General features: G+C 43.5%; 1 protein-coding gene across 5 annotated transcripts in view; it reads left to right on the forward strand.

Moving 5' to 3' along the window:
• Nucleotides 1-23,352, forward strand: part of efr3a (EFR3 homolog A (S. cerevisiae)) — a 130,754-nt gene that overhangs the window by 75,381 nt on the left and 32,021 nt on the right. For all 5 annotated transcript variants that reach the window (XM_070541526.1, XM_070541528.1, XM_070541527.1 and 2 more), the window contains 5 exons: nt 8,691-8,858; nt 8,944-9,058; nt 10,644-10,695; nt 13,624-13,796; nt 13,866-13,941. In XM_070541526.1, coding sequence (XP_070397627.1) covers nt 8,691-8,858; nt 8,944-9,058; nt 10,644-10,695; nt 13,624-13,796; nt 13,866-13,941 — 584 coding nt within the window. The remainder of the gene's footprint in view (nt 1-8,690; nt 8,859-8,943; nt 9,059-10,643; nt 10,696-13,623; nt 13,797-13,865; nt 13,942-23,352) is intronic.

A 23,352-nucleotide genomic window follows, 5' to 3' on the forward strand; every position in this document is an offset into this window, starting at 1 on the left:
TTCAGAAAATCATTTATGATTAATGAGGCTTTTATTTTAGAGGAGCTGCTTGAAGAGATGAAATGTCACGGTTCAGAAGAGGCACTAATGGAAACTCCTCCCACTGCAGTTACTGGAAAAGAGCAAAAATGTCTCCATTTAATTAATGATGGCTCTAGTTTTATTACAGACCTGATAAAAACACTAAAGTACTTTATTCCATCAGATAAAAATCACTTCTCATGTAAATTTAATCAGATGTTTTGCTGGCCAGAATTGGGCCCTAAACTATCATTTATATAAATGACATTGTTGAGGTATCCAATATATTAAAATGCACCTTATTTGCAGATGATACAACTTTTTATTATTCAGGAGATAATGTTGAGCAGATGATAGAAGTGATACAAACAGAGATGAAAAAAATGTAACTATGGTTTGATGGGAACAAACTAGGTCCAGCCTAGATCTGGTCCAGCTTAGACCTGGTCCACCTTAGATCTGGTCCAGCCTAGATCTAGGCTACCTTAGATCTGGTCCACCGTAGATCGTGTCCACCGTAGATCGTGTCCACCGTAGATTTGGTCCACCGTAGATCTGGTCCACCGTAGATCTGGTCCACCGTAGATCTGGTCCACCGTAGATCAGGTCCAGCTTAGATCTGGTTCACCTTAGATCTGGTCCAGCTTAGATCTGGTCCACCGTAGATCTGGTCCACCGTAGATCTGGTCCAGCTTAGATCTGGTCCACCTTAGATCTGGTCCATCGTAGATTTGGTCCAGCTTAGATCTGGTCCACTGTAGGTCTGGTCCACCGTAGATCTGGTCCGCCTTAGATCTGGTCCTCCTTACATCTGGTCCAGCTTACATCTGGTCATGATAGTTTGTTCCCATCAAACTATCATTAAACAGTGATAAATCATGTTTCATGATATTTAGTAATACATATTCAAATGATGAAATTTTATTAAATATAGATGAGATTAATATTAAGAGTTAAACAAGTCAAGTATCTGGGAGTCATCATTGATGAAAAAATGTCTTGGAAACTACATATAAACAGTGTCAAAACTAAAATATCTACAACTATTGCACTGTTACATAAAGCAAAATGGTCACTTGATAATAATTCCCTATATTTGTTATATAACTCACTGATCATACCTGAACTACTGCACTGAAATCTGGGGAACAAGATATAAAACTTACACAAATTCCACTTACATCTTACAGAAAAAAGCAATAGGAATAATCACAAGGAGCAACTACAGAGATCCGTCCAATCCATTATTTATAAAATTAAAAACGCTAAAATTCTATGATCTGGTTGACTACAATTTTTTAAAATGTATGTATATTGCAAACAAAGGGTACGCACCTGCAGGTTTAATCAAAAGATTTACAAAAAGACATAGCAAATATGATTTAAAAGGACATTAATTATTTAATATACCTAGACATAGGATACTCAAAAAGGAACATTGTGTGTCCATATATGGAGTTAAAATGTGGAATAAATTAAATACTGAAATCAAGAATGCAAAAACAATATTGACTTTCAAAAAAGAGATAAAAAATTAATGATTAACTTGTATAGATCGTCGTCGTCGTCGTCTTCCTCCGCTTATCCGGGTCCGGGTCGCGGGGGCAGCATCCCAACTAGGGAGCTCCAGGCCGTCCTCTCCCCGGCCTTGTCCACCAGCTCCTCCGGCAGGACCCCAAGGCGTTCCCGGACCAGATTGGAGATGTAACTTCTCCAACGTGTCCTGGGTCGACCCGGGGGCCTTCTGCCGGCAGGACATGCCCGAAACACCTCCCCAGGGAGGCGTCCAGGAGGCATCCTGACCAGATGCCCAAACCACCTCAACTGGCTCCTTTCGATCCGGAGGAGCAGCGGTTCTACTCCGAGTCCCTCCCGAATGTCCGAGCTCCTCACCCTATCTCTAAGGCTGAGCCCGGCCACCCTACGGAGGAAACTCATTTCGGCCGCTTGTATCCGCGATCTCGTTCTTTCGGTCATTACCCAAAGCTCATGACCATAGGTGAGGATTGGGACGTAGATCGACCGGTAAATCGAGAGCCTGGCTTTCTGGCTCAGCTCCCTCTTCCCCACGACAGATCGGGTCAGCGTCCGCATCACTGCAGACGCCGAACCAATCCGCCTGTCGATCTCCCGATCCCTCCTACCCTCACTCGTGAACAAGACCCCGAGATACTTAAACTCCTCCACTTGAGGTAGGACCTCTCCCCCGACCCGGAGGTGGCAAGCCACCCTTTTCCGGTCGAGAACCATGGTCTCAGATTTGGAGGTGCTGATCCTCATCCCAGCCGCTTCACATTCGGCCGCGAACCTACCCAGCAAGAGCTGAAGGTCAGAGCTGGATGAAGCTAGGAGGACCACATCATCCGCAAAAAGCAGAGACGAGATTCTCCTGCCACCAAACTCGACACACTCCACACCACGGCTGCGTCTAGAAATTCTGTCCATAAAAGTGATGAACAGATCCGGTGACAAAGGGCAGCCCTGGCGGAGTCCAACCCTCACTGGGAACAGGTCCGACTTACTACCGGCTATGCGGACCAAACTCACGCTCCTCTGGTAAAGGGACTGAATGGCCCTTAACAGAAAGCCACCCACCCCATACTCCTGGAGCGTCCCCCACAGGGTGCCCCTGGGGACACGGTCATAAGCCTTCTCCAAATCCACAAAGCACATGTGGATTGGTTGGGCAAACTCCCATGCCCCCTCCATCACCCTTGCAAGGGTATAGAGCTGGTCCACAGTTCCACGGCCAGGACGAAAACCACATTGCTCCTCCTCTATCTGAGATTCAACTATCGATCGGACCCTCCTCTCCAGTACCTTGGAGTAGACCTTTCCAGGGAGGCTGAGGAGTGTGATCCCCCTATAGTTGGAACACACCCTCAGGTCACCCTTCTTAAAGATGGGGACCACCACCCCGGTCTGCCACTCCCTAGGAACTGCCCCCGATGACCACGCAATGTTGTAGAGACGTGTCAACCATGACAGCCCTACAACATCCATAGCCTTAAGATACCCAGGACGAACCTCATCCGCCCCCGGGGCTCCGCCGCTGTGTAGTTGTTTGACTACCTCAGCAACTTCTGCCCCCGAGATCGGACAGTCCATCCCCAGGCCTCCCAGCTCTGGTTCCTCCTCGGAATGCGCATTGGTGGGATTGAGGAGCTCCTCAAAGTATTCCTTCCACCGTCCGACTATAGCCTCAGTTGACGTCAGCAGCTCCCCATCCCCACTGTAAACAGTGTGAGCGAGTTGCTGCCTTCCTCTCCTGAGGCGCCGGACAGTTTGCCAGAACCTCTTTGGAGCCGATCGATAGTCTTTCTCCATGGCCTCACCAAACTCCTCCCACGCCCGAGATTTTGCCTCGGCAACTGCCACTGCTGCACCCCGCTTGGCTATCCGGTACCTGTCTGCTGCCTCCGGAGACCCACAGACCAGCCACGCCCTGTAGGCCTCCTTCTTCAGCCTGACGGCTCCCCGAACCTCTGGTGTCCACCAGCGGGTACGGGGGTTGCCACCACGACTGGCACCGGCCACCTTACGACCACAGCTAGCAACAGCCGCCTCGACAATCGCAGAGTGGAACAAGGCCCACTCGGACTCAATGTCCCCCACTGCTCTCGGGACGTGGTCAAAGCTCTGCCGGAGGTGGGAGTTGAAGACCGTCTTGACAGGTTCTTCTGCCAGGCGTTCCCAGCAGACCCTCACTATGCGTTTGGGTCTGCCAGGTCTACGCGGCATGTTCCCTTGCCATCTGATCCAACTCACCACCAGGTGGTGATCAGTTGACAGCTCCGCCCCTCTCTTCACTCGGGTGTCCAAAACATACGGTCGCAGGTCAGATGATACGACTACAAAATCTATCATCGACCTGTGACCTAGGCTGCCCTGGTACCAAGTGTACCGGTGGGCATCCTTATGTTCGAACATGGTGTTCGTTATGGCCAAACTGCGGCTTGCACAGAAGTCCAATAACAAAACACCGCTCGAGTTCTGATCAGGTGGGCCGTTCCTCCCAATCACACCCCTCCAGGTCAAGCTGTCATTGCCCACGTGAGCATTGAAGTCCCCCAGCAGGACAATGGAGTCCCCTGATGGAGCACTATCTAGCACTCGTCCCAGGGACTCCAAAAAGGGTGGGTACTCTGAACTGATATTTGGCCCATAAGCACAAACAACAGTCAGGACCCGTTCCCCGACCCGAAGGCGCAAGGAAGCTACCCTCTTGTCCCCCGGGGTAAACCCCAACACACAGGCAGAGAGTCTCGGGGCTAACAAAAAGCCAACCCCAGCCCTCCGCCTCTCACCCGGAGCAACTCCAGCAAAGTAGAGTGTCCAACCCCTCTCCAGGTCTCGGGTTCCAGAGCCAATGCAATGTGTCGAGGTGAGTCCGACTATATCTAGCCGGTACCGCTCAACCTCTGCCACAAGCTCCGGCTCCTTCCCCGCCAGCGAGGTGACGTTCCATGTCCCAAAAACTAGTTTCCTTGTGCGGGGATTGGACCGCCAAGGCTCCCGCCTTGGTCTGCCACCCGATTCGCATTGCACCGGACCCTTCATGTTCCTCCTGCGGGTGGTGGGTCCACAGTTGGACGAGCCCATGTATCCGGTTCGGGCTGGGCCCGGCCGGGCCCCATGGGCGAAAGCCCGGCCACCAGGCGCTCGCTCACGGGCCCCAACCCCAGGCCTGGCTCCAGGGTGGGACCCCGGTAACCCTCCGGGCCGGGTACTCCGACTCTTCGTTTTCACCACCATGAAAGATCCTTCGAACCGTTCTTTGTCTCACCCTTCACCTAAGACCAATTTGTCATGGGAGACCCTACCAGGGGCACTAAGTGCCCCAGACAACATAGCTCCTAGGATCATTAGGGCACTCAAACTCCTCCACCACGATAAGGTGACGGTTCAAGGAGGAGATCTAGGCAACTTGTATAGATCTGTTACATAAATGCGTGAGGGGAGGGGGGTTGGGGGGTGAAAGAAAAATAAGGGGAAAAGGGAACAAGTCTATGTATGCATATGTGTATATATGTATATAACTTTATGCTTATTTCTGTGTAACTTGTTTTCTCTCTTTTTTTCAATTCATGGGTTGAGGTTGTGTCGGCCAACCAGTCCAGAAACTATATTGTTCACATTTTTTAACAATCATATGATTGTTTCATTTGAATTAATGTTATTTTAGTCAAAAAGGGCAGATAACATAAGTTTTTCTTCTTTCTGTCCCCTTTTTCATTTAGGCTTTTAGCAATTTAGTTTTGTATTTTTATTTTAATGTCAATAAATAAAAATAAAGTAGAAAAAAATCAGCTTTTATTATTTTAGTGATAATGAAGTAAACCCACAGAGGTTCTGATGTGATCCAGTCAGATTCAGCCTCCTCTGCTTTTATGCATTATCATAATTAGAAAGGTCGTGACCTCCAGAGGAGCAGAAACTATTCAGAGTTTAGTGTGAGGAGAAAACCCTTTCTGATTGCTGATCGTTTATAGAAAACTCTTATTTCCAACAACTTGTTTTGTTGTTTTTGCTTGGAGAAGAACAAACAACTTTTCACCTGAACAGGTATGATCCAAGAGTCCAAACCAAGCGACACGTTCGTGTTTGAAAGTGAAAACACAACTCCGCCTAATCTGTGGCTCGGTACAGTAAACACACCTGCCTAGATTAAACACTCACACATACATCTTTGTAGTTTTCTGTGTTTGAAACAAAACTGAAGACAAACTTTCTTTAAACCTTTAGGTTATAATTTTGTTCTCTGACATCACGACCATTAAAGGTGTCTGTCATCAGAACATTAATAATTAAACAGAACTCGACTTGTCGAGTGTACAGAACTTTAAAACGACATGTTTCAGGTTATATACATTTTCCCACGAGTCTCTGTTAGAGGTCATAAAACCTATTCATTAGTTTTATGCTGCTCTGTTTAAAGCTAATGTTAGCAGCTAGCTACTAGCAGTTAGCTACTAGTAGTTACCTACTAGCAGCTAGCCACTAGCAGTTACCTACTAGCAGCTAGCCACTAGCAGTTACCTACTAGCAGCTAGTTACTAGCAGTTACCCACTAGCAGTTACCTACTAGCAGCTAGCCACTAGCAGTTACCTACTAGCAGCTAGTTACTAGCAGTTACCCACTAGCAGTTACCTACTAGCAGCTAGTTACTAGCAGTTACCCACTAGCCGTTACCTACTAGCAGCTAACGGTGTATGTGCATAGATGGACTGAACCTCCTTTCTTTATGGAAGTGTAAAATGGTTTAAACCACATGATCTATGGGGTGGTGGTCAACTTCATACCGCAGAGTAGATATTTATTTATCTGTGGTTTAATTTTAAACTTTTCATGTCTTCAGTTTTTTAAACACTAGAAAATCAATAATTGTTTTATAGAAGAGCTGAAACAACATTTAACGTGTAGATAAATGACAGAAAAGCTGCTTGTTGATTAGACCAGCTCAGAGTGACCAGACACAGCTGATCTGATGACATCATCACTGGTTTATTTTTCATCAGACTAAATTTTAGAAAGAAAAAATATTATTTATGGTTTTAAGAGGATTTGTTTATGCTCCCTTTGTTTTTATTCATGTTCTTTATGTTCTGATCACTCAGAGGAGCCGCTGTTGTTTTCATTTGTAGGGTTTGTTTGTTTGTTTGTTTGTTTGTTTATGTAGAACGGCAGAGTTTTGTGTTGCTTCAGTAGTTTAGTTTAACCTTCAAACCTCCACAGCTAGAAAACCATCCTTTTTTTTATTTCATATTTATTTTTACTTGAAGACAGAGTTATAATATGTGCAAAGGTAAGGCGTGGTTACTGTGGGTTATTATAATATAATTACTGTTTATCTGAAGTAAATGTGTTTAAAAACATCCTTTTGTTTTTATGGGATTATAATCTATTATTTAATCCTGTTAAATATTTATAAGTAAATATTTTTAGACTTATTCTCAGTCGGGTTGATTGAAATATGCGAACTTAATAATATTCTGCCCAGCGGCGTTTTACCTGCCAGGTAACGCGTTAAATAGTCAAGAGCTTCTGACCTTTGTACCAGGATGTTAGCGTAGCCTAGCATAAAGACTGTAAGTGAATGGAAACTCCGTTAGCAGGAGGGAACAAATCATATATAAAAATAAGCTGCTTGTGTGTTTAAAAGATTTACTTTTGCTAAATAATAATCTACGATTCTGAAGTAAACTGGTGAAAAATAATTTATCTTTGTTTTAAAGTGAGTTTCATTTCTGCTTAATGTGTTTCCGTCCCGCTGACCGAGCTGGAACTCCACAGAGCTGCAGGCAGTTGTGATGAAGAACAGATTAGATAATCTGAGGTGTTGCTTTCTGTGATGGATTAAATTAGAACACAAAAGCAGAACGAGCTGCACTTCTCTACCGTTTAAGAGAGAACAAACCAAATCTGTTTCCGAACCTGTCATGATACTGACTTTAGTTCGATTATATGGTAAATTAAGCATGAATTAGTGGTTTAAATGGTTTCTATGGCAACATTAATCTAATGTTGGTTTTTGTCTGATCTAATAGAATAAAAATGTTTTTGATATCGGACAGACGTGGAGATTTTTAACCCTCCAGAGACCAGGGGTGTTTCTCAATGTCAAGGCGCCTGGCCTTGCGAGGCGATATCTTGTGAGGCCAGGTACTTTGCTCACGAGGACACTGTCCTTCCTTGGTCAAAGAAAACTGTTAAATGGAACAGACTTGCGTCACGTGACCACGGCTTCCACAGTGGTCACGTAACGTCACGTGACACGGGAGATAACGTTATATTTTATACATGTTAGTTTCAATATAAATGTATAAATGAGTTACTACCCGCTAGCCACTGAAGCTGCAACTATAAAAAACTAACTAACAATAGATAACTTCTTTGGATCTAAAAAAAATTTTTTTTAATTAGTTGACTTACTTTTAAACTTGAAAATTGTCCTTGAAGTAGCTGCCGGCTTCTTATCCGCCGTCCTTTTGAAAATACTGCGGTGTATACTGGGTAATTTTTGACCGAGGCTAGGCTACAAGACACCTCCCGTGTATCCTCGCCCAGCTAGCCAAATGGCTAACAAACGAAGAACAGACGCCTTGGTAGAACATGAACATTGGAACACGTCTTGGCGGTTCCTGATGACTTATCTCCTAGGCAACCGGTGCCGGGCCAAGACATCAAGGCAAGGTTCCTTGGCATTGAGAAACACCCCAGATCAGGATTTACTGAATCTAAAACGTTTAAAGCAGGTTAAAGCACACGCCACGTCGGCCATGTTGTTTCTAGCCTGATGGGTTCTTTACGTCAGCTGTTGTTGCAGGGTTGCTGGTTAGAATCCTGTTGCTGCTCTACCCAGAGGCTATGAGTACATCACACAAAAATAAGCTGGTTTTAGGATTCATCGTCCACCAGGATGTAAACTCCCATTTAAGCCCTTTCACAGTAAAAGCATATGCCTCTCCTGTTAAGGTTTTTAACTGAGTGGAAAATAATGAATATAATAATTATTCAATAAAAATGCATTAAAAATGCAGAAACTTCCCTTTTAAAGAGTTTTTATGTTTTTATGTTTTACATGTTAAACTGAACCCAACAGAAGGGCTAAACGAGAAACAAGCCGTTTTTTTGCATCTGATCCTGTTTTGTGTGTTTGGGACTTCAGGTCCGACGGTTCTGGAGGTCTTCAACACGCTCCTCAAACACCTGAGGATGAGCGTGGACCTGGAGCTGGGAGAGAGCTCCAGGAGGAACTCCAGCAGCAGCGTGTCGTCGGTCCGAGGGAAGGAGAGTGACGAGCGGATCGTCCAGAACGCCATCATCCAGACCATTGGTGTGTTTGTTAAAGCAGAGGTTCTGGTGGGGTTAATACGGGTCGGAAGTGGTTCTAATGGGTTTGTTTTTCCTTGTCCTGTCAGGGTTTTTTGGAGGAAATCTGCCAGATTACCAGCGAGCCGAAGTGATGATGTTCATCATGGGTAAAGTCCCCGTGTACGGGACACCGTGTCACACTTTAGACACCGTTAAGATTGGGTGAGTCTCAAGAAGCCAGAACCAGAACATCCTGATGTGGGTCTGCTTAGGATTAGATTTAGCCTAAAGTTTAATTTCTGTATTATTTCCCATCTAACAGGTAAATAAAAAATGAGAAAATAAAATCCAGCTGAATCCAGATCAGCTCCCATCAGAACCCAATTCTGATGAATGCAACTTTTCCCGTCTCTGATGGCGGTTCTGCCCAAATATCCATTTGCTGTGATTTTCCTCAGTCTCAGATGTTTATGACACTTAACCTGCTCTCGTCTGATCGGTTTGACTCTAAAGCCATTTTTACAAAACAATGGTGTCAATCAATCAAAGTGGTCAGACCGTGGCGGTAATGTGGCGCAATCGTGTCTTTTTTACAAAAGACTACACAATGGCGTCATGAAACTGTTCGTGGACGTAACGTGCTTTTTATTGCGATTGAAGTCGCGATCATAACTTTTTTTTAAACAAGCTGCTTCTGAATGTGTCTGTCCTCCGCTGTCCCTGTGCAGGAGCACTGCAGCCACCAGTTTAGCATTTCAGTTGCTTCTCTTAACAAAAGTGAAACTTTTGTTTATTTTCACTTTAAATATAACTGCCAGCCGGCGCTTGGCAGTAACTCCCCACGTGATCACGACACCTCCCTCTGTTTCATCAAGGCGAAATCGCTGTTTACAGACAGACGATTACTGCAATATTACAGCCTAGCAAGGTGGAAGGAATGCCACAAAATTTGCGCATCGCCATGCCAGCATAGCACACTGTTGGGGTAATATTACTCTGGCACAATGTGTCCTGTAAAAAAGGCTTCATTCTCCTCCTGAGCTTAGAGATGGATCAAGTGGAGGTTCAGCTGATAGTGGAGGATCACGGCTCTCTGCTTCATCTTAAAGATAATTTCTGTGTTTCGGCAGACGGAAGCAGCCCTGCAGCATTCATACAGTCATGGAAAACCTGGAACAGTCATGGAGAACCATAACTAGAAAGCGGAATGAACCCTGAGCCCTGCAGCGTTCCTCTGGTGCTACTTTTATAATAAAACATAATTTTGCTACCAACACTAATTGCGTCATGTGTTCACCTGGGGGCTCGTCCGGGATCAAATGTTTCGTCTGATGGCCTTTGTGGACCCGTTCACATGACCTCTGACCTGTGTGACCCTGGTTGGGGTTGGCCCTTTAGGACTTCTGTAGTAATGAAACAACCAGTCTTTAAAATTAAAACTTTGGTTTAAATGAAGCAACAATAAAATTCAAATGAAACATTTTATCTTTATCATCGGGTGATTTTTACTCGTCCTTCAATTAGGAACTTTTATAGACATAAAAAATCACATCAACAGTTTTAAAACCCTGAAGAGAGTTTAGTGAAAAGTTCCTCAAATATAATGAACTAAAGTAGAATTTCCTTAAGAATATAACACACACACACACCCGTCTTCCTTCAGGCAGTAGGCGGAGCCACTTTAAAGGCTCCTGAATATTTAAAATGTTAACTATTTTATGTGTTTATCTGGTGTTTCTGACCTGCTTCTAAATAAAATAAGCAAATCAGCAATTATAAATGAATCAATGTTTTATTTTTGTGTCAGACATCAGGGAACCAAGAGGATCCAGACGATGCTGCTCAGCTCCCTCATCATGGTGAGTCAAACGTCTCACTCACTCAGGAGGTGGAGCAGGTTGTCCAGTAATCAGAAGGTTGCAGGCTTGATCCCGGCTCCGACTAGAGAATGCTGCTAGTGTGCCCTTGGGCAAGACACTTAACCTGCCTTACCTGCTGGTGGTGGTCGGAGGGACCTGTGGCGCCAGTGCTCGGCAGCCTCGCCTCTGTCTGTGTGTCCCAGAGCAGCTGTGGCTACATCCCTACCAGCGTGTGAATGGGTGAATGACTGATTGTGTTGTGAAGTGCCTTGGGGGGTTGTAGAACCCTAAGAAGGCTCTATACAAATATAATATTCACCCTCATGAACATATTGGTTCGTCATTGGGCCCACTTGTCCAGTGAAAAAGAAAGTGACGCCTCTGCTGCGTGCAGCATCAGAGTCTGTGTGCTTCATGTGGATCACACCTTGTTCAGAACACGGTGGGTAAAGGACGGTAAAAACACCATCACAGACGTAGTGAGAATGTAAAGGAAGAAGAAAAGAGCCAGGCAGAAGCCGTAGATGTGAAACGGAAACTAAAAAGTGTCACATAATCGATGTGAACATTCCAGCAATATTAATAAAACAGCATTACTAAAAGGGCAAAACTTTACTTTGGAAATCAGAACGTGCCGTTTTTATTGAGCAAGCTGCCACATGAGGGTGGAGCGAGATGAAACAAAAACAGGGTTGACCTGTTGTCCGTTTCGGCTGTGTGGCTGAATGTTCAGTACATCCCTTTTGTTTTTGTTTGAAACATTTTGTTTGGTGGTAAACGTTTATCTAGATGTGGTTCATCAACACTTTTCTGCTCAATTTTCTAAAGATAGAAACATTTTCTCATTTATTTCTGATCGAAACAAATCAGATTTATGTTTATGTTTATTTATTTGGCAGATGCTTTTGTTGGGGTTATTAGGTTAGCGAATAATTGGTAAGCTTTACTTACTTTTGGATCCTTCAATAAATTCTGTAAATATGGGAATATTTACCGATTTATTAATTAATTAAGATATTCTTAGATATCTACGGGGCACCACCCATTCTAATTAGAAAGGGAAAATTAATTAAATCCAAAATCTTATCAATCTGTCTGAAAGTTCGTGGAATCGTTAAGAGCAGAAATTTTCAACCAACACAAACAAAGTCACTTGAGGCAAAACTGGATTTTATAACATTTAACTAAACAATGGAATAATAATGTAAAACAATTTGATATAATTAGAAATGTGTGTGTGTGTGTGTAAAATGGAGGATGTCCCCAATGGATGGATTTGTTTCAGTGGTGAGTCCCCCCAAACACTAAAAACACGTGTGTGTGTGTGTGTGTGTGTGTGTGTGTGTGTGTGTGTGTGTGTGTGTGTGTGTGTGTGTGTGTGTGTGTGTGTGTGTGTGTGTGTGTGTGTGTGTGTGTGTGTGTGTGTGTGTGTGTGTGTGTGAATGAAGGATGTATGAAGGATGTATGAATGGAGTTCTTTGTTCTCACAGCGAAGTGGGTGCATGTGTGAGATAAAGCTGGAGGAGGGTGAGCTGTAAGCTGTGACTTTCCTCTCTCAGATGCAGACAAAAAGGAATTACCTTGCATTTAGTGACTTAAAAATCAGTGAAACTGAACTTAAACACTTCAAAAGTTAACAAAACAACAAAGATCACTCGTAAATTATTTAATCTAAAACAGAGTCGACCAGCTTGGCCACAGCTGACCGACAATGACCCAGATATTTAAATAATAAACAAACAGACCTTACTTCACGGTTATCCGGGTGGCATTTTGATCCGGTATAGAGAAAACCGTTGGTATTTTGAAACGGTCTCGCGCTATGACCGCTTATTTTGATCTAGAAGAAACGGAAAAGGTGAAGAGAGGAGGGGAGGGGAGGAGATAAAATAAAATCAAACTCTTGCGTGAGCGAACCAAAGGCATCCCTTTGTTCCTCTGAGTTGCAGGTCAGATGATTCCTCCGTTGTTTTCTCATGGTTTGGCGTCGTCCACTCACGAGTGTCTCTCCAACTGGGGCTGGACACAAAGAGAGCGAAGTTTCGCTTTGTGCTGAGTTTTATAACTTACAGCGTCTCCGTGTGGTTTGATGGCTTGGAGTTGCTTTCCAGTGGTTCTGTGTCCGATCCACTTAAGCCTCCAGGCCTCGTGCACACTTTATTTGGAGCCATAGTCAGCGAGCGTGTCCTCCACCGCCAGTTAACTGGGCAAAAGAATCATAAGTTTCGTTTCTCGCTGAAATTAATAACCTCCAGCTGGCGGGGAAACTGTCCATGTACAGAACCCGTGCTCCGCCTTGGCGATGACATCATCACATTGCTTCCGTGTGCAAAGCATCATGGGAAATGAAGTGTCTCTTGGCACTGATGTTGGAATATGCTCTTTCAGAGCAATTTAACACAGTCTTTTGGAGAAAATCACTGCACAGTAATTTCTCATCAGGGCAGACCCTCAACACTTTTATCCAAAGCGACGTACAATTGTTAACCTACAGGGCATGTTGTGATCTCTGGGAGAAACCGGAGTACCCAGAGGAAACCCACGCATGCATGGGGAAAACACGCAACTCCACGCAGAAAGGCTGCAGCCGAATTTCGAACCTGCAACCTTAAAGCTGCGAGGCAACAGTGCTAACAACTGCGCCACCAGATTTATTCATAAAAATCATTTAAAGCAACCAAATAAAAAAAACAAAAGCAATAAAAACCCATTCAAGTGAAAACAGGAGGAATCACAGGAGGATTGTTGATCAGGTTGAAGGCCAACATTGATCTGCACCTTGTGGAGGTGTGAATGTGATCATACCCAGATGGAGCAGTTCTGCTCTTCAGTTTTAATCTGGTTTTATCTTGTTTCTCCAATCTGAAATATCAGGAGAGCATCTGGACCACTTCAGCTTTTTTTTCTGACTCGGCTCTTTGTCCTCAGGTGACATCCGGCTTTAAGTCCAAGTCCATGGCCGCTGCGCTGCCGCCGTCCTTCCTGGACCCGCTCTTCTCCATCTCTCTGATGGAGGACAGCGAGCTGAGGCAGCTGGTCCTCGAGATCCTCCATAACATCATTGATCGCCATGACAACCGGGCCAAGCTACGCGGCATCAGGTATGGCACGAGAGCATGATTCATGTCCGTACCAAAGGTTCTGGTTCTGATTCTGTGCCTCTGTTTCAGGATCATTCCCAACGTCTCAGCTCTAAAGTTTAAGAGGGAGAAGATTTCTAAACAAGACATAACGTTCATGAAGAAGGTAGAAACAATCCTGCTGAAACAGGTTTCTCTAAGTCTAAACGTTTGTTTAAAGTAAATGAAAACTCTTCTGGTGAGGAAACAACTTGTTTGTGCAAATCAGCTCCTGATACTGGAGCTGATTCAGTTGTGGAAGTTATGTGTACCAGCCTTGCTTATGATCACCTCAGAGATGGATTATCCATGTCAGTGTTTATTTGTTTGTTTTTAAATTAGAACAAGAGATTAAATTATTACAAAAAGCAAAAGAGAACAATTGGAACTGGTTGAGCTAAAACTCTACAACACCTAGACTCTTCAGACCTTAACTAGATTATTTAAAACTAATAACAGAATCCTTAAGACAGTTTATGAAACCTTCATTTGATTTGTTACAGTTGGAAAAAAACAAGTTTCATCTGGTCCACATTACATCTGGCCCACCGTAGATCAGGTCCACCTTAGATCTGGTCAAGCCTAGATCAGGTCCACCTTAGATCTGGTCAAGCCTAGATCTGGTCCACCTTAGATCTGGTCAAGCCTAGATCTGGTCCACCTTAGATCTGGTCAAGCCTAGATCTGGCCCACCGTAGATCTGGTTCACCTTACATCTGGTCCACCTTAGATCTGGTCAAGCCTAGATCTGGTTCACCTTAGATCTGGTTCACCGTAGATCTGGCCCACCGTAGATCTGGTCCACCGTAGATCTGGTCAAGCCTAGATCTGGTTCACCGTAGATCTGGCCCACCGTAGATCTGGTCCACCTTAGATCTGGTCCAGCTTAGATCTGCTCCACCATAGATCTGGTCCAGCCTAGATCTGGTCCAGCTTACATCTGGTTCACCGTAGATCTGGTCCAGCTTAGCTCTGGTCCACCTTAGATCTGGTCCACTGTAGATCTGGTCCACCTTAGATCTGGTCCGCCTTAGATCTGGTCCCCCTTAAATCTGGTCTAGCTTAGAGCTGGTCCACCTTAGATCTGGTCCAGCTCTAAAATACAACACTTAGATTCTCCAAACCTGGACTAGACTAATCTGCATTAACAGCAAAATCCATAAAAAACAGGTGGTGAACGGGTAAACCTTTAGTAGATTAAAGTCCAAAGAAGACAACGTTCTTCTATGATGTATTGTGAGTTTGGATTAGCAACATGTTTATTCAGGACTACAGGTTTATAAACAGTAGCTACGTTTATTTCAAGAGTTTATTGTGGTCACCCCTGACATAAAATATTTTATAATTAGGGCAGATTAAAGATACAGGAAGTGAAAAAATTTGCTGGAATTAACTTTTCCAGAATACTAACTCGAAAAGGAACCATATTAAATAAGGAAGGCAAGTGCAACTTTTGAGTTTTACTGTTTAATATTAAAATTCATGATACTTCGGACTCTTCGAGAAGATGTTTCCAGCTGCGATGGGGGGGCGTTACAATGTGGATGCCAGGTTTAAACCCCTAAGACATCATACACAACAGAAGAAAAGAGACACAAAAGTCAGAATTCTGTTTTATGCTAGAGGAGAATGGAAATAAGGTCTGACCAGCACAGTCTCCACTGTACCGGCAGATCCTCCAAACCCACTCTGCCTTTGAAATCCGAGCGTGTCCTTTTATTACAAGCTGGGCGGGTCCCTAGGTACATGCCTGAGAGCTGACACTGAAGGATGGAGGGAAATCACAGCTCTCAGATTTTAGTAATTGTTACAAGTTTCACACAAAGAGCATTCAGTTTTTCTAATCAGTGTCTAATCACACAATGTGCAACAGACAGTTGCACGAGTCAGCAGTTGTCCAAGTCAGCAGATGTCCTTGGGTCACATTAGGTCAGGACCAAGGCTCAGCATTCTTACCCCGAAATTCCGCTCCGCTCCGCTCCGGTCCGCCCCCGCCTTCCGCAGCCACTCGCTTCCGAACTCAATTTTTACTGGTACCCGCTCTACAACGGCTCCGCTGAACTGTTTAATCTGCCCATCATTTGTGTTGAGAGATCAGCAGTGTTTGGATCAACAAAGTGTGACTACTTTGATAGTGGAAACTGTATTTATGGCTTACTTTTGTGCATTTAAACTTCAGCTGCCATTGATAGTTGTTAAAAGTTGTTAAACCTGTGCATATGAAACAAAAAACGCCTTTTGTTTATCGATTTATTGTGAAAAACGGAAGTTGTGCTCGCTCCTTTTCCTGTTGGGCGGTTGTGATTTCTGTCTGTTGACTGCGGAGGTGCTCCAGCGTCCGGCAAAAATAGGATTGATTCTATTTTTGCCGGACGCCGGAACAGAGGGCGGCGCACGGCCGCAGTAGTGGAATTGCTCTGATTGACTACAACGGGACCGATTTTGCTCCGGCATTCGTGTCGGAGCGCAGGTAGTGGAATTTGGGGGTTAAAGTCTCCTCATGAGACTTCAAGCAGTACAGCAACTGTTCAGCGTAAATGGTAACATATTTAAATGTAATAAAAGCATAAAGCATGGTAAAAGAAAACACAATGATCTTAACATTTCCTTCTTGTTTTATCATGCTTAATGCCATTTATTCTCGCATCACTAGAAAACCACTTCTTCTCAGATTTTCGGTAACTAGGTCATTTTTTAACAACATTAACACTTACACTCAGAGGGAAAATGGCTAATACAAGAGAAATGTTTTAAAACTTTATTAAAAATTCAAACCAGAACGATTAGATCAACTGGAACGCAGAGTCGCGTGGCATGCATTTATTCACTCACTGATCAGAACCAAACCGCGTCTCAACATGATACTTCTGGGCTTCGTCCTCTTCTCCCAGGTCTTCAGGGTCTGGTACAGCGAACAGAGGAAACGTCTACGCCATCAGTCCAGGTGACAGGGCAAGGGCTACATTTATTAGTCTCGTTATCAGGGCTCGAAGGCATGGAATGCAACAGCACCCACATAGAGTCAGAATGGCTGCAAACACAGCTAAGGCCACCAACACTGAAGACACCAGTGTGTGATACTTTCCAAACAGGTCATACATTGAATCCCACATGAATGTGTCCACGCCTGAGTGTTCTTTAAGTTTGCCATTCAGAGTGCGAAGTCCTTCCAGAGCCACAGTGAGACTGCCATCTGCCGCAGTGTTGTTCGGAATAAAAGCACAACACTCTTCGGCGAAAATAACATACCCCTCCTTTTTCGGCCAGGATCATGTCGAGAGCAATTCGGTTCTGAGAGGCCATGAGAGAGGTTGCTGCCAGCTGTCCATGTACAGCCTCAAATCCATTCTGCGTCCAGTTGCCAAGTCTCTGCACATTGAAATGAATATAATTAATTCGATCAACATTTTTATTAATTGTACACCACCAACACAAAGTAGATTCAAATCCTGCAGCTACTTGCTCAACTAATTTATACTCATCAGGGACTCCTCGTGGAACACCAATAGCATCGATGTAGGTTGGGTCAGTCTGTCCTTGCCAGGTTACATCAAGTTTGGTTCGATGCTTCCATTGTCCAGGGATCACACTAGAGAGTCTTAACTAATTCTTGAGCTGAGGTGGGATACACAGATACAGTAACAGCAACGATACCAAAGCACAGGTTCCAGTGACATTCATAGGTAATTTGTCAAACAGTTTGTTGTCTCCACACCACCACCAGATGTCAGCACGTGATACAGGTTTAAATGGTGCAGGAACTTTAACAGTCTCAGAGCACCATGACTTCTTGAGTCTGCCCCATTTCGGGCCTTTACCAGTAACATTTACACAACTGAAATTTTGCTACTTTGGAGGAGAAATAGGGCTTCCTTCTGTCTGGCCCGGTCACAGGAAAAAATACCATCCCAAAAAGAACAATTTCCAGTAGGATTTATGCTATTCATCACTGTGAGCATACAAGTTGAATCTAAATTTGCTGGAGCTTTTTGTAACAGAGGCCTAGGCCCCATACAGACAACACAACTTTGTTTAGCAGCATTAGCAGCTTGCTCTACCATTAGCAACCAGTTATGATTAAAACCAGAAATCCCAGTGGTCAACTGGAACCACTCGTCTGCAGTGGGGTTGCCATTTACTAATGATACTTTTGAGATGGAACTAGGTCTAGGCCCACGAGTCAACACATCCGTCCCGTTTCCACGCTTAGGGGGTGTGGATGACACACTTGCAGTAGTTGTTGTTGTAAGATTGGGGCACAGACCAAAGCGTGTGCAGGGGTCAACAGCATGTGGACGCCATACGAGTAAAAGCATGGCATGCAGGGTTGCGGGTGGCTGACCAGCGTTTTGTTGGAGGTTCTGGGGGATAAACTGTTGTGTTAAGATGGATTATTATTTGGCGACTTGTAAGAATCATGGACATTCTTTTTGACTATTTCTGAGCTTTTTCTGTGTAACCATAGGATCCTCTAGCCCATGAGCCGGTGGTACTGTAGCAAACACCTCGCCCCAATTGGGCCCATGAGTTTTGAGTCCTGAGCTATCCAAGTACCAGTCATACCCTTCCCAGATGTCCCCTCTATAGCCTCCTACAGTTATGTCAGCCAGGTTAAACAAAACCATGGCATCTGTACTGGTCCCATTGTAACAAAAGTATGGATCAGGAGAATATCCTTGACCCTGTTCCATACAGGGGTTTGAGAAATTAGATAACAGCGGGATCTGTTTTTCTGAATTTGCATAATAGTAAGGTACTGGGGTGTAAAATGAGTCAGCTATTCCTACAGACAGGATAAGTAGTATCAGCAGCGTCCTTAGGTGTCTGCTTGTTTTGCCACCACACATTTACAGTGACTTAGAAGAATCCAAGTTGGTCGTTCTGCTATTTTACATGCAGTGGGAGTGCTCAACAAAACCTGAAATGGCCCTTCCCACTTAGGAGAATGCCAGTGTTTCCTTTTGATGCTTTTTTTTAGAACTCAATCTCCTGGCTCCACTAAATTGGTTTCCTGTGGAGACACAGATGAAGGTTCATCAGTCTTTTGGTCTTTTTGTTTTTCAAATATTTTTCTCATGTAATCAGCTAATGTAGCTTCTTCTGGAATTTCCCATATATTATTAAAATATGGTAATCTGTAAGCTCTTCCAAACAACATCTCATATGGTGTAAGACCTGTAGAGTTAGTGATGTTATAACTTTAGTAAGTCTAGACATTTAGTCCATGGTTTTCCTGTTTCTTCCATACACTTTTTCAGTCTATCTTTTATGGTACCTTTCGTCCTTTCTACAAGGCCGGCACTCGCTGGGTGGTATGAACAATAGTTTTTTAGATTTATTTGGAAACATTCACCTATTTTTGTGATTACTTGATTTACTGTATATTTTTTCAGGAATGCCATAGCGCGGTATTATGTCTTTACATAATGCTTTGGCTACTGTAATAGCATCAGGATACATCGTTGGAAAGAGCTCTACCCATTTAGTAAATGCATCAACTATTACAAGGCAATATTTATAACCCTCACTTGGGTTAAGTTCAATAAAATCCATATGAATGCTTTGAAATGGATATTCAGGCGTTGGAAATTTGCCTCGTTTAGGTCTCAAGTTTGTGGATTATGTTTTGCGCATGTTAAACATGCTCTACAAAATTTTTTTGCAATAATTATTAAAGCCATAGGTTGTATATTGCTTTTCTATTTGTTCTACCATCCCCCTTTTTGAGACATGTGTGACACTATGACTCAATACTGCTGCCCACTTATAGAGATTTTTTGTTATGATGGGTTTCCCTTCTGGTCATTTGTAGAAGCTGTCTGTGTTTGTTGCGCCTTTTTTAATTCAAAGTTGTTTTTCTGATTCAGGACTTTGGTTCTGCATGTCTGCCAGGATTTCTCCTGTCAAGTCTGAGTCTGCATCTAAATGCTGAATGTTTGAAGCAGAAGCAGCTGCTTCTTTTGCAGTTTTGTCTGCAAAGGCGTTTCCTAGTGAAACCGGGTTGTTTCCTGCTGTGTGTTCAGCACACTTGCAAATTGCTACAAGTTTTGGAAGCAGCACAGCTTGCAATAGATCTGTTAAAAGTTGAGCGTGAGTCACTGGTTTGCCTGTTGACGTCACCATACCTCTATTCTTCCAGTGCTGAGCAAACACATGCACTGTGGAGCATACATATTGACTATGTATATGGTCACCTTTTTGTCTATTAATTTACATGCTTCAGCTAAAGCCACAATTTCAGCTGCTTGTGCTGAAAAGGTGTTAGGTAATTTTCCTGCTTTAAGGATTTTTGTTGCTGAAACTACAGCAAAACCAGTTTGTGTTTTTCCAAATTGGACTTTTCTGGATGAACCATCTACAAACAGTATTTCTCCTTCATTTAATGGTTGATCTTTTAAGTCAGTTCTAGGTTTTGCCAGCTGTTCAGCTTCTTGTTGGCAATCATGTGGTTGACCAGCATCTGATGTAGGCATTAGTGTGGCTGGATTTAGAGTCTTGCACCGCTCTATAGTTAAATGTGGTTGTGAGAGCAGCGTTGCCATGCAGGATAAATGGCGTGCAGGTGAGAGAAACGTCATGTTGGTCTGGAGCAGAAGTGCAGACACAGAGTGAGGCACTTTCAGAGTCAGTGGATGAAACAGTACAATACCTGCACTACACTCAACTGCCATGGAGGCCGCTATTACTGCTCTTACACATGGAGCAAGAGCAGATGCCACACTGTCTAGTTTGGATGAGTAATAAGCTACAGGCCTCAGTTTTGCTCCGTGTTGTTGTAACAATACAAAAGTCATGATATGACCTTTGCAGTCTACCATTTCAACAAATGGTTTCTGATAATCTGGCAGGGCAAGGGCTGATGAAGAAACCAGTGCCTGTTTCAGATTATAGAAAGCTGTCTCGGCTTCAGGGTGCCATCTTAGTTTGTCAGTCATTTTAACGTTTTCTTCATACATTAGTTTCTGCAGAGGACCTGTTATTTCTGCATAGTTTGGGATCCAGTTTCTGCAGTAGTTAGTCAGTCAGTCCTAAGAAAGGCATCATTTGTGCCTTTGAGGTTCAGGAGCTTGTAAGATTGCAGTTTTTCTCTCCTCGAAAACTGTTCTGCCTTCACTTACTGAGCTCATGACCTGAATATTTTACTTTGGTCTTACAAAGTTGCATTTTGTTCTTGTTGACCTTGTATCCCTCTTTGGCTAGATGCTTCAACAGAGCAACTGTATCTGCTTTACAGCTCTGCTCATCAGGTGAGGCGAGAAGGACATCATCTACGTAAAGTAGAATTTGGCTGCCGCATGGAGGATTAAATTTTGTCATGCTGGCTGACATCAACTGAGAGTAGATTGTTGGGCTTTCGCAGTACCCTTGAGGCAACCTTGTGTAAGTGTACCTTTGACCCGTAAAGGTAAAGGCAAACCAAAACTGACTGTCTGGTGCCACAGGTACAGAGAAAAATGTGTTACTGATATCGACCACTGTAAAGTAGTGGGCGTCGGTTCTTAAAGAATTTAGCAGCGTGTATAGATCTGTGACGCACGGAGCTCGTTGTACAACAGCATTATTCACCGCTTGCAGGTCCTGTACCATCCTCCTTTCTGTTGAACATTAATTGTCCTCCTTCTCCTCTCTCCTCTGCTCTGCCTGCAACTCTCTCTCTCTTTTCTTTCCTCCCTGCTTTTGCTTACTTTTTCCCACCATTCTAAATCTAAATCGTCCTGTTTTTCCATTTTACGTTTATCATGTTTGCACTTCTCTGCAATATGTTCTAATTTTAAACATTTGTTTGAACTAAGTCTTCTTCAAAACCATATTTTGTCACCCACTTCTCCAAATGCTGTAATTTGGTTGGGTATTTAAATTTAACAATCTTCCAGTCTTAGCATTTCAGGTTCTCAAGTTTACTAGAACCTTTTCCCATTGTTCTGTTCTTTAATTTACAGATTTATTAGATAAACGTCACTTTAATTTTATGCCAGAAAATAATCTTGCAACATACGAGAAGTCCTGCTGAAAAAAGATCAGACGGAAAAAACCTACACTGCCATATTATGACTTCTGCTGGGTTTAAATTTGGGATCAAAATCTCATAGATCTCTCTTAATAATATCTCATGCGTATCATCAGGATTTTCGCAGATGGTTACCTTTATTTTAGTGACCCGTCCGTCGAGTTCCCAATCATTAAGGTGTATATCTACTGTTGCTTTCATCTAGAATCTATGCCTGTTTTTTTATACTTTCATATATCCTGCATATTTTAGGCTTATGAGGATTATTGTAATTACAATTGCTACCAAATTTTGGTGATTTGTTCTAAAAGCATTTTAAAGTTTTGGACCAGTGTGGGGTTAACCCATAGGGGGTTCTAAACACTGGTTTTCAGTGAGATTGAGCCAAGTTCCGCTGTGGTAATTCTCACTTCTACCTTATTCAGGTGGAGAATTCTTAGCTTTGCATCCACAAGGGTCGCTCAGGATTATTCTCACTGTTTTAATTGATACTGCGTCACCTAGTGGTAATCAAGTATCCAATCACACTTGTGTAGTCACACAGCTTAAAGTCCTCCTTTTATCACGGATAATTCCAGGGATCCGTCCCCTAACTTTAGGAATATTTTATTGCCTGTGTGAGGGTCTAGAATCTCACAGGTCTTTTTCACTCAGTCACACTTTTTAAAGTGAGATAAACTTATGGAATGTATCAGGTCTCCGACGACCCCTTCTGTGTCTCTCTCCTTCGGAGTTGCTTCAATTCGCAGATTCCAGAAGACAGGGGCAACACCCAGTCCCGAAAAAGGTCTGAAGGACTCACACCTAAAGGTCCTGCTGTGGCCATAGTCTTCTGGATGTCACCTGGTCACCTGGAATCTTTGAATATGTTGGAATCCGGCTCTCGTAGGACCAAATTAATGCCAGGTTTAAACCCCTAACACATCATACACAACAGAAGAAAAGAGACACAAAGTCAGAATTCTGCTCGAGAAGAATGGAAATAAGGTCTGACCAGCACAGTCTCCACTGTACCGGCAGATCCTCCAAACCCACTCTGCCTTTGAAATCCAGCGTGTCCTTTTATTACAAGCTGGGCGGGTCCCTAGGTACATGCCTGAGAGCTGACACTGAAGGATGGAGGGAAATCACAGCTCTCAGTTTTTAGTAATTGTTACAAGTTTCACACAAAGAGCATTCAGTTTTTCTAATCAGTGTCTAATCACACAATGTGCAACAGACAGTTGCACGAGTCAGCAGTTGTCCAAGTCATCAGATGTCCTTGGGTCACATTAGGTCAGGACCAAGGCTCAGCATTCTTAAAGTCTCCTCATGAGACTTCAAACAATACAACAACTGTTCAGCATAAATGGTAAAATCTTTAAATGTAATAAAAGCAAAAATCATGGTAAAATAAAACACTTATAATTATCTTAACAGTGGAATAGGGTTGGGCATTGAGCATCGATTGAATCCGGTTCCAACTGTTCTTTTTTCCCTGAATCGTTCAAAGTTTTTTATTTCGATTCCTAGTTTCAATACCTAGAATGC

This window comes from Nothobranchius furzeri, chromosome 11 (assembly GCF_043380555.1).
Source record: "Nothobranchius furzeri strain GRZ-AD chromosome 11, NfurGRZ-RIMD1, whole genome shotgun sequence".
Lineage (NCBI taxonomy): Eukaryota > Metazoa > Chordata > Actinopteri > Cyprinodontiformes > Nothobranchiidae > Nothobranchius > Nothobranchius furzeri.